At 43.1% G+C, this 11,791-nt stretch overlaps 2 protein-coding genes across 3 annotated transcripts in view; one reads left to right on the top strand and one right to left on the bottom strand.

The window, feature by feature from the left end:
• Positions 1 to 2,083: 2,083 nt before the first annotated feature.
• On the top strand, positions 2,084 to 6,327 carry LOC306964405 (periphilin-1-like; the record flags this gene model as incomplete). The annotated part of the gene is made up of 3 exons (XM_079558398.1): positions 2,084 to 2,185; positions 5,610 to 5,753; positions 5,957 to 6,327. The coding sequence occupies 3 exons, from the start codon at positions 2,084 to 2,086 to the stop codon at positions 6,137 to 6,139; spliced, it is 429 nt and encodes a 142-aa protein (XP_079414524.1). The 3' UTR covers positions 6,140 to 6,327.
• A 146-nt stretch (positions 6,328 to 6,473) lies between these two features.
• LOC306963959 (prickle-like protein 2) overlaps positions 6,474 to 11,791 on the bottom strand; it is a 45,913-nt gene continuing 40,595 nt past the window's right edge. Inside the window, exons 4-8 of one of the 2 annotated variants that reach the window (XM_079557763.1) lie at positions 11,322 to 11,525; positions 9,799 to 9,985; positions 9,481 to 9,635; positions 8,608 to 9,403; positions 6,474 to 8,532 (exon numbers count right to left, since the gene is read on the bottom strand). In XM_079557763.1, coding sequence (XP_079413889.1) covers positions 7,601 to 8,532; positions 8,608 to 9,403; positions 9,481 to 9,635; positions 9,799 to 9,985; positions 11,322 to 11,525 — 2,274 coding nt within the window. In that variant the 3' untranslated portion in view covers positions 6,474 to 7,600. The remainder of the gene's footprint in view (positions 8,533 to 8,607; positions 9,404 to 9,480; positions 9,636 to 9,798; positions 9,986 to 11,321; positions 11,526 to 11,791) is intronic. The other variant, XM_079557762.1, reaches the window with a different exon arrangement.

The following is an 11,791-nucleotide window of genomic DNA, read 5'->3' as shown; positions in this document are numbered from 1 at the left end:
TTTGATACTTCAAGCGCATAAGTGCATTGGACAATCAAGTACACAATTGCACAGACCAAACATAGCGGCCACCTGCCTCATATGCAGGGCGTATGAGTAATTAAATGTGCAGCAACTGGTAGTCTGTACAGTATAAGAAAATAGGCCAGCCCACCCCAACCCACGATGTGTATCATCACCGCTCCGTCTTTCTTTTAAAGCATTGAACAAAGCAGTGGATTGCATCAGAGAGAGTTGTGGCTTTTTCTTTTTTGTGAATATTTATTGTTAGGATGAAATACTTTTTGTACCTGATCCTGATCAGCCCTTCTATGGGCATTCTTTCTATATGAGCATCATGCATTCTTTCAGGTGAAAGCTCAAGTTGTGTTTGTAGTGTGTCTTTGTAGTCTACAAGCCATTTCTCAATAGAAAAGTCATGTTTTCTTTAAACATAAGTCATAGCTGAGATTGGAAAGTAGGAATGGGATGTTCCATGATCCTTGAAAGTTGAAAGTATTGCAGATGCTTTAATCCAAAATGGATGTTCAAAAAAATTATGCAGTTCACTTGATTTTTCTTGATTTTATTCCTTTTTTCGTCTTATTGCATGGTATGCATTTTGAGTGTTGTTTTCTGCGGTTGTGTTGCTTATCACTAATTCTACCTGGTAATTTCTTCGTTTCATCTATATGATATTTGATAGAGAATGTTATTATCTGAGCACTTCTCTGGCACACTGCGGCTCTGTGGAGGTGTGTGCTGTGTATGTGCCAGTGTGAAGCAGGTTTTCAGTGAGTGCTCGAGTGATGGTGAGATGATAGTGAGTCATCGTTGCCGTTTGTGTATTTAGATGTGAAAGAGAAAAAGGTAGTGAGAAAGAGAGGAGGCTAACAGTTCCTATCGGAGCTGTATAATGCACTGCTCATGCATTGTTATTGCAACTGAGTTTTTAAGCATGATATTATCAAAGCTTATTTAGATCCAAATTGTTGCTTCAAATCCTGCAGAAATCTGGTGAATTAAAACAAATCCAGAGCTCTTTCAGATGTTATTCTTAATAAATGTCAAATCGTGCAGTAATTACAGCAACAACTACTTGAATGTATTGCTGGAGAGAATCCAGATTAAATGAAATATTTTTAAGCAATCGAAAAACACTAACTAAACACTACCGTTGAAAGCTTTGGAGCAGGTTAAATTTAGACAAAATGTCACTGGATTTTAGGAATGGTACCATAACATGATAGCAGCATGGTATATATTTTTTTTTAAGTATGTAGTACTGGTAATGGGGGAAAAAAGTATTTAAAAAAGCTGGCTCTAAAAAAATATGATTCTTTTAAACCAAGTTTTGATGTCTGTTGGATCCAGGGACCGCACTAAAGAAAGTCACTTAGTTATTGCTGTTCAGATGAATGAAACACATGTCTTTTATGGAATCTATTAACATTATTGTTCTGTTTTATGGTTCTAGATGACACATTTTAGTATAGGTATCGAAGAAAGTATTGTTCAGATATTGGTAAAGTATCGCTAAAGTACTGGTATAAGGAAAAAGTGTTCACAGTTCCCAGCCCTACTGGAGGTCCATAAGACCCAGACAGGAATAGAGTTTCTCAATTGCAAAAATAATACTGCTCTCCTAATATTAGGAACTATATGTTATATTGTAACTATAGATTAAGAAAGACGATATAACAGGTGTTCCATTCAGCCCCATTCATTGTAATGACCCCGAGTAGTCTGTGAAATTAACATGCTGCACAATCTCCAGTTATGAAGCCTGTTCCTTAAAGGTGCGGGCGGACCAGCCACGAGCCTCTACAGGGCTAATATACAAAAAACAGTGTGGCTAAAAATATGATACCTAGCCCAGCGTTGTCACATGGGTCATAGCAATTTAGACTTTTTGGAGTCAGGCTTTTAAGCAATTCCAAGATCGGAAGTTCAAAGTGCCAATAAGAAGAGAAGCGCGTTCCTCTCCCATTGGCTATAACTTGTAATACTACTATAAATTGTATTGCTCATGTACGTGCTAGTTATGATTAACCCCCCCCCCCCCCCCCCCCAATATGAACAGGGATTTCTTAAATGCACTAAAATGTATTTTCAAAGCATCAGTCTAAAACAGGACTCTGTTTCAGGTGTTGGACTGTTCCAACCAAGATCGACTTCCAGCAGAGAGAAGGACAAGCAGCGCTCCGTAAGTTCAAAGTCTCCTCTTTCTCATGTTTGATTTTGTGTCGGTTTATAATACACTAGAATGTTGGCTCCTTTTAGTTCATACTATTGTGTCCTTAAGCAAGACACCACCCACAAGTTTACACTTACTTCACCGTCCCTCTGGGTGTCATTTACGGGTCTATTACATGTTTCTTAGGGGTGTCTCTGGGTCTCCACATAATGGGTGTCAGAGTTGCTTTTTGCTGGTTGAATTGTGGTTGGCGCATTGAGTTACCTTGTGCAGGAAATGTGAGGTATAAATAAACATGCCTTGCCTTGCATCAGTGCACCTGGACATAACTAGACGCACCACTGTTTAAAATTTTCCTGCAAACAGGATTCACTGCCAGTATTTATTATTTAATATCTTTTTCTCACTCGATTCATCTTCCATTGTCATACATGTTACATATTAATAAATAATGTTTACGGGCAGGAGTCTCATTTGTCCGGTGAACAGTGAAATCACACAGCTCTAAAGGAGAGCAGAATGTTATTAGAAACTTGAAGGATGTGCTGTAAATTGTATTTTACTCCATTTCAAAATAATTGTTATTATGTTACATCCTCAAGTTGTTTTGATTAATTGACGAATTTAATACTAGTTTTAAGTTTCTATAATTTATTTAACTCATTAATGTTTGTATTTAATTTATGACTGACGAATAAATACAAAATGATATGTAGGTTTACCCATCTTTGATCAGCTCTCTGGGCTCAAGTCAAGACCAAAAGTTACTTTCACTTTGATCAGACGTTTGCTCAGAGGCAGCAGCATCGTGGATATTTCCTTGGGGATCTCTTCCTGGACAATTACGTTATGTTTTAACCCTGGAAATAAGATTTAACCTGGACCTGGACACGTGGAGATGAGGGATTTCGGTGAGGGCTGGCGTCTGTTTGTCTGTAACTTTGTGAAGCACGTCTTTGGGCTAACGACTCACTGTAAGTGACGATGCGTCTAATAAACAATTATTTTTCTCACATCTGTAACTGCTGCTAATCATGGAAACTTCGCTGAAATCATTAAATTGAAGTCTGCACATTCCATGTTGCTCTTGAGGTTGTGTGTAGCCTTAGCCTGGCCCTAACCATCCGTAAACTCCGGTCAATTATCATTTCCCTTCATGTACGTCTGGGCTTGATCTCAGTGGCTGCGTTACATCGGTTGACTTTCTACCTACCATTCAGCGAGCGGGGGAGGCGGGTGTTGTAGGTGACGTCAAGCATTTGCGCCGATTTGCTGGTTGTAGTTTGGCAATGGCGGCGGATATGAAAGTAAAGGAAGCTCTTCGATCTGTGCTGGCTCGGCTCCCAAATATCCAGAATTTAAAATTGAAGCCTTGGAATGTGCAACGAATGTTCCCAAGAGTTATGATGGCTCGCTTCACTCACTCGGGTGCACTACATACGCTAGCGAAAATCAGAACCAATCATTTCAAAGGAGTTCACCCCTCCCACTTGACAACAGAGCTCAATTGTGAAGTTCCAGACCCTTACATGAAACGCAGTGAGGACGAGGGTCTGGTAAAACCAGGCTAGTGTAGCCTTTGTCTGAATCCGTTCTGAATCTTTGGAATGAGAAGTCTTTTTCATGATCTTGTGATCTCTTCTTGGTTATCTTAAAACGCTCATCTAAGTAAATTCTCCCTGGTGTTAGATCCTGATCAGTGTTTACAGTGATACGACTTTTCTGATGACGGGGGGTTTGGCGAGGATCAGGGCAGTCACATGGGGCCCGGTTCATGTCACTGTCACAGTGTGAGCAGGTCAGGCGTGCGTGTTATCGTTCTTAACAATGTAAAACACCATCAGGGGCTTGGGCCTTCTTCGCATGAGAGTCAGTTACTGTTGGCATGTTCAAACTCTCCCCAAAAATGTCACACGGTAAGCCCAGCTTTAGTCCAAGAGCATGTTCCAAACACTGCATGTCCCAGAGCCACAAATGTCACTTTCTCTATTTTTGAATTCAACTGCAAACATGTTCCTGAACTACGCGGGGACATCTTTTCAAATGTTTCAGGGCTGATGATTGTGTAGAAAATCATCTCTAAATGTTGAAATAAACCGCCATGTGAAACGAAAACTCGCCCTGGAAGCCACTGAAAACCAATGGCTCAGCGCGACTTCTGGCATCTCACTGGAAATGACTCCCATTCTCGTTTCTACATAAGCGACCCCAGGAATAAGGTGGATACAAATCAATAATTCTGGATCGTGTGTCTTCAGGCATGGTGCACATCAGACAGTGCTTCTCCACTACAGACAATTCTTAACTAGTGTGTGTGTTTTTCAGTGGCAAGGGCAACTCTAAGCCATACCCCAGTGACTGGACTTCAGGTCGGCTCACACCTGACTCTAAATGTCTGCATACATTTGTCTAATTAGCTCTTGGAGTTTCCTTAGCCAGGGGGTTCAATTGCTTTTTCCTCCCTGTCCTGTGAATGTTTACATGTTATGGCCAATAAACATGATAACATGTAATTGTTTGGGTGGTATTAGTTCAAGCAGACCCTGTTTGTCTATTCTTGTGATTTAAATAAAGATCAGACCACATTTTATGACCAATTTATGCAGAAATGTATGAAATAAAGGGGTACTTCTTTTTCCTCTCTATGTAAGTAATTATGCACATTGTTCCATTGTTAATACTCTCAGCTGATAGTTAGAGCACACAAATATCTCTACCTCTAAATTCCCTTTATTTAGTAAATATGTACAAACTCACAGCATAATGTACATCCAAGCTACACAAGGTGCATATCAGCTCAAAATTAACAAACACTTCTAGACTTGAGCGCAAAAATTAACTAAACTAACTGCAAGTTATTAATGCTAACATCAGCAATGGTAGCATTAGCATACAGCAGTGAGTGGATGTCTGGATTACGCAAAAACATGGAGTGTTATGCCTGGATAAGAGAGATTTTTGATGAGAAAACAACAAAATGTGAGACATATTTGTCATAATGACAAGTTTCCACAATTTTTTTTTTTTTTTTTAGCTCTTTAGCTGATTGCTAAGGCTTGATCAATCAACCTGGCCCTGTTGAAGCTGATTTAAACCTTGATAGCTCCAGCTGCATTTACATTTGTTCTGTTCAAGCCTTTCACTCAAAAGTATAATATAATTGTGTTTTTGTTGGCGTGAGTTTTTCCATTTACAGTTATTATGCGTGTGGCATTTTAGTCCTGACTCTAGTATTTTTGTACAAAAAAGAAAAAGTGGGGCTTTTGGCCACCTAGGGCTTGACAGGATAGGAAACTATCTCTAACTCATCTATGAGAGGCAGAGTGCAGTCATCTCTTGGTCATTCGCAGCTCACTTGTGACTTGTACTGACAGCCTACTACCAGCTGTCAATGCTGCGCCATCCAACTGCATTGTGTCTCTGGTGTTTTCAGGGCTCTAAGAGCGACAAGAGTCAGAGTCGAGAGAGGGACCACAGAGGCAACAGGAGCAAAGAGCCAGAGCCAGACCAGTCCACTGCGAAACAGGCTGCAGCGCGTGATCGAGCCATTCAGAAGAAGAGGAGAGAGATAGATCAGGTAGACTGGACATCATCAACACATGTGTCATTCAGGCAAACGGAAACACAATAAACAAAAAGCTTTCAGACCGTGTTTGAAGTGTCACTAAAAACCAGGCAAGTTTGTTTGTTTTCTTAATTTTTGTGTGGGTGTGCGTGTGTGGGGGGGCTTTAATAGTGTTATCTACACAAAACAATAAAATATTATTCTGCATCTTTCAGGTGTACTACCAAGAGTGTGAGATGTTTGGTTTGGTGGTAAAGATGCTGATCGCGAAGGACCCATCTCTACAGATTCCCATCCAGGCCTCACTGCAGCAAAACCTCCGGGACATTAGTGCTCGCTGCGTGGAGGCCATGGAGAAGTTCATACAGGACTACGATTCTCGAGAGCTGACTCAGTAATTGCAGTTTATAGTTGCCAGCTCCAGTGTTTGTTGCAGTAACACTTTTTTAAATGACAGAACTACTCCATCACAGCCTGAAACCTCTAGACTTTCTTGCTGTATAATTAGTGTGAATGTGATTTAAATTGCACTGACTATTACTTTTCAACTGTGTGTGATTTTCTGCTTATTGCTTAAATTATTTTTGTTTGTCGAGAATGTTATATTTTTGCTTGTAAAACAAATAAAGCTATTTACTGATTTTCTTCCACTTAATCCTTTGTTGGGGTCAGTAATAGTGGGCCTAAACGCTTTGTTTTCCCCTGTAATTTGTGTATTATTCCTTAACAAAAAAAGGAAAATGGCACTTTAGTTGAGTAAAATCTTAATGACAGGTTTAATTTGTTTGAACACTTTATTTCCAGTTTGAGACAACACCAACAGATCAACATGCAAGCCTTTTTATCCTGACGTCATCTTATACAAATAATGATTCTTTAATTACAAAATATATAAATATTTAAGACCATATGTACAGAACATTTACATTACTACATCGATCATAAGTAAAGTACTATATGTACAATTAACACATAGTATTATCTTTTAATATAATTATTGGCATTTTATTTAAGCTTCTTGTTTGTATTGTTTATATTCTTAGTCATCTATATCTATCTCTCAAAAAACAAAGCATGTTGCAGAGGAGAAACGGGACCATACCTGACGTTACTGTGCCTGAATGAGCGAGGGCAGAGGCACTCTGTCCTCGTTAAAGCATGGAGCTGGCTAATGTAGAGCACAATTCAACAGACAATTTGTACAAAGTGAAAACCAACATCAGGCCTGGTTCTACAGGGGTGCAAAAGGGTGCATAGCAACCTCATTTAAAAATGTTTGCACCCTCGGTTTTAGTTGCCTCACAATGTATTTCAATAACAAGAATCTAAATTTGCACCCCTGTCAAACTCCGATGCATCTTCAGATCGTTCTGGAGGAGGCACCGACCAACATCATCCTTAAGCAGCGTTTACATCCCACAGAGGTATTCGTACATTTCACTATTTCAACTTTAGTTCTTTGTAGAGGATTTTAAGGACTAAGATCACTGAACATTTTAATGATGAGTCCAAGGAGATCTTTCAAAAAGTCAATGATTGCTCTGTCTTTACATGGAGGCACATACTTCATAGCAGTGTATTCACTCAGCAGATAATTAATGCATCCAGGTAAAGTGACCAGTAAACACTGTTGTGTAATCCAGCTGAGCTTCCTATTAGGATTAGATCATACTGTGTAGGTGTACATAAACACTAGCCAGTGTAGAGTTGTGTAAGCACAAAAAATAGGCCGTGTGTATTTGACCCCACAGCACACACCCACTTCAAAGTTACGCTCTTCAGTCTCCTCCCACTCTGACACCAGCTCTTTGCCTCTCATCATTAACCCTCTATACGTCCAACTCTGCTATCAGGCAAATCTAGGAGATTATGCAGTTTTTGCTCTTCCTGCGCTGGCGAGTATGCATTTGGCCATGTATTGGTCCATGAAGAGGTCCGTGATGTCCTGTGATCGAAGTCGGGCTCATTGGGCTGTAGCGGTGGCGTAGTTCCTCATTGTTGATGTAGCAGAGCTGCACTGGTCGAGGAATGGGCTCTCCCATGAAGTAGCCTTCATCCTCCTCAGACTCAGTGGAGGAGGAGCAGCTGGAGCACCAGGGGTCTGCCCCCTCCATGTATCCCTCTCCCCAGCAGGGCCCACTTGGACCCACAGGAGGCCAGCCCGCATTGTGCAGGGTCAGGTCAGAGGTGGTTCGAGGACAGGGCCTCTGCTGCCTGTAGCTTCCAGAGTCCAGGCTGAACTGCTCTCTGTGTCCCGGGGGAAAGCGGTCGTAGTCCTCCTGCACCCTGCGGTACGGGGGCTCCATTGGATGTGATGGGCGGTCGGCCACCAGGTGCAGGGCATTGTCCGAGCGAGAGCGGCGTGAGCGCTTGTGGCGCCCGCTGCGGTGCTGCCCGCTGCCTCTGTGATGTTTGCGGCGCCGTGGCTGAGGCTGCTGCTGAGACACAGAGTCCTGAGTGGTCAGACGCCGCCGGGGCATTCGGTCGCTTAGCGGAGCCATACGCAGGTTCCCACTGCTGCCCATCACACCAACACGACCTTTACTCTCAAAACTCAGAGGCTGTGGGCCACCCCAGTACCCCAGAGGGAAACCCACTGGGGTGTACATGTTATTATTACTGAAGGGCCGAGTGGATGACAGGGACTCTGTGCTGTGAAACTGCACTGAGGAGCTGAGGGTGCCCATGTTGCTCTTCTCAGACACATTCACTCCTGAATCTTTGCTCAGGTCTGGCATTGAGAACCGGGATAAATGCTCCTGCCGCTTTGTGACCCCATCAAGAGAGTTACCTAGAAATAAAAGACAATTTGTTACATGTCATTGAATTAAATGAATCTATTTTTTTTGGTCGTTGGCCGTCATACCTGCAGTGTTGGACATTGTGATAGAGTCCATGGATCCCCGTGGCGTCTGCTCGAGAGGAGTGAGTGGTTCATTGAAGCTCAAAGCTGTGATGTGGTTCCTGCGTGTCAGAGGGGGCCTGCCATCCCTTTGGAAGCCCAGGCTGATGCTCCTCTTGTCGGAAAAGCCCGGGTTCTGACTGGACACTTCATTGAAGCTCATCTGTGTGCGCAGTTTGTTTGGCCTGAACTCGTCTTGGCTGTGGTGCATCCAGTTTTCATTAAAAGAATGTCCCCTCAGAGCTGCCATAGGCGTTCTCTTAGCATTGCCCTGCTCCTTCCCCCAGGAGTCCTGCCTCGGCCCTGGGTTCCCTGGGTTCCCAGGGCTCTGAGCTGGGGGGTGGGCGTTGGCATTTGGGTTGTAGCCCTGTCTGGGAGCCAACATATGGATAGGAGCTGGTGTAGGTGAGGGGTCTCTCTGAGGGCCCTCATAAGCTGAAGGCACATAGGGGTCATCGCGACTCATCCAGACTTGGTTTAGACTTGGGGCACGGCTTGGGGTGCGGTTTGGGGTGCGGGTGGGCGTCCTACTGGGTGTTTGACTCGAAGAGACACTCAAGCGGTCCATCTGCACAGACAGAGGGTCGATCTCGGCAGAAAGACGGTCCGGCATTGGAGGAGCAGACTGCCGTCCCTCCCCACTCCTGCGCTCCTGCTCCACGTTACGACGTTCCTTTTTACCGATCTTGGTGCTGTGGCGGGACTCACGAGAGCGGGCGCTTTGGAAGGCTGAGTCTGAGGAATCAGATTCATCTGGATCCTAATGATCGAGAAAAATATTTTGTGTAAAACTTGAAACATTGATAAACATGCTGTAAATCTGGCTGGGTTACACACCTGTCCAGCACTGCAAGACCTTGAGCAGTAGATCTGACCCTGTTTCGGCAGAAAGGGACGTCCCAGCAAGGAGCGCTTACAATGGGCACAGCAGAAGCACTCCTCAGTGGCGTGCCAGTGCTGCCCATCATACGTCATCTGGCCTTGGTCAATCCCTTCATGAAATTAAAAATAACACAGAAACACATCAGCAATAATATTGAGCAAAATTTAAGTACTTAATAAAAGACTTGTTGAAGCTCACTGTTTTTATATTAGTATTTGTGACATCATCAGTGCAGGCTTGGAACTACAGTAAGAAATACATAATAAATATACCTATGTGCTCTCCACAGGCATCACAATACTCCGCGTAAAGGGACTCAAAGCAGTTGCAGCAGTGTGGTCGTCCATCCTTCATGATGTAGCGCTGACCCCCCAGTGTTGTCTCACATTCATAGCAACAGAAGTGCCTCATGTGCCAGTGCCTGCCCTCCGCCTCAGTGCATTCATCAGCGAAGATTATCTGCAAAACCAGGCAATGAATTCATGAGCACACTTCATTCATATAGCCTTTGCTGTATACGTCATGGTTTGGATAGAGCTGGATATTGTATACCGATTTATTATTATCAGAGGAAAGAAGGGTAATGACTTGACTGCACTCACTGACCATAGAAATTTGGGCGGCACAGTGGTGCAGCAGTTAGGGCTCCGGGGCATTTCTGTGTGGAGTTTGCATGTTCTCTTATGTCTTCACTACCACTAACAACCTGTAGAATAGGCCTGAATAAGATTGTGTATGTGAGTGAGTGAGTGGTTGGTGATGGTCGGAGGGCTGATGGTGCAGGATAGCAGCCTGACTTCCTTCAGTCTATACCCCAGCGGGCGACTGTGGTGACAAGCTTACCACTACAAAGCATGGCCTGAATGAATGACTGCAGCAATGACTGTGCTGTTTTGAGTTAAAGCAGTACTAAGCAACTTGTTTACCATAATAATTCCTTTTTGTAGTCCCTCTGGAGTAATACAAGTGTTAATGGGATGATTGGGGGGTCTTTCATCTCCCCCGGTGTCTCTGGCCAGAAAACCATAATTGCAACTTTGCTGCCTCCGGGTTGGAGGCCCCAATACACACCAATGGAATCACAAAGAAGAAGCTAATAGGCTGACGGGCAAAGCTAACTGCGGGCTAGAACCACTTAAACAGTATTTACAGCCAAGTTTGAGTGAAAAAATGATCTCCATTGTGTAATTGGATGTACAATATCCCTCTCTCCCTTTTCTGTCAGTGTAGTATTTACTCTCACGGACAATTAATGAGTAAAAAAAAACCTGCAAAATGCTGCGACACCTGCAGTGGCGCTTATGGCCTCTAGGGGCATGAGTTAATTAGTACTGCTTTAACATCACAGCCAGCAGCTTTCTATACAATCCCTGGTGCTTTTCAATCAATTGCTGTCAAATGTTGTCAATTTTTGTAATTTCAAAATCATAAATTAAAGGACAACCCCCCCTCTCGGACATGTTAAAGATAGACACACTGCCTCCCCTGCCAGAGTTCATACGGTAAAGTTCTGCCTGATTTGTGTATAACTGGTTTGGCAGCTGTATTTTCATTATATACTGCATTTCCATTTGACTCCTACCCGCACATCACTTTAAAAGCGGTAAACAAATCAAAGTTAACAATGACAGCTTGGTCTTGTTCCCATTTTTTATGTCTATTCCCGGCTCGCTGTATATTACAATGAAAAACAAGCTGCCTCTGAGACATGGCAGGAATACTGAGACATCTTTTCACACCAGATTCGCCTCATGTTTATCCAGACTCAAATGCTTTCACTGTTTTCCAAAGGCACCTCATCACAGGCACAGCAGCGGGGCTTGAGTCTCTCGGCGTGGTGTCTGCCGCAGTAGATCTTGCCGTCCTGATAGAAGTAGATGAGATCGACCAGCAGTTCCTCGCACATGCCGCACACAAAGCACTGGGGGTGCCAACACTTCCCGTGGCCGGCCCGAGCAGCGAAAACAACTATGTCCCCACCATTTATCTGACCGCCACACTGCAGACAAGAGACAGGAAGGAAATGTAGTTTTTAGCCGCCAACCCCTATAAAAATATAATCTAGCAATTTTGGTTGTCAGAAAAAAAAACACACTTTCATTACATTTATCGATTTGCGCTAATATATTCCTTAAAAAATACACTCAAATTGCATATACATTTAGAAGACTTCACAAAGAAACGTTACCAAACCTTATGCAAAACAATATTTTTGGGCTGTTGGCTAATGGCTACAGGCTCTAACTTAATACTGTATCAATCAAT

This window comes from Gobius niger (assembly GCF_951799975.1).
Source record: "Gobius niger genome assembly, chromosome: 6".
Classification (NCBI taxonomy): Eukaryota; Metazoa; Chordata; class Actinopteri; order Gobiiformes; family Gobiidae; genus Gobius; species Gobius niger.
This window is presented reverse-complemented; position numbering and strand designations above follow the sequence as displayed.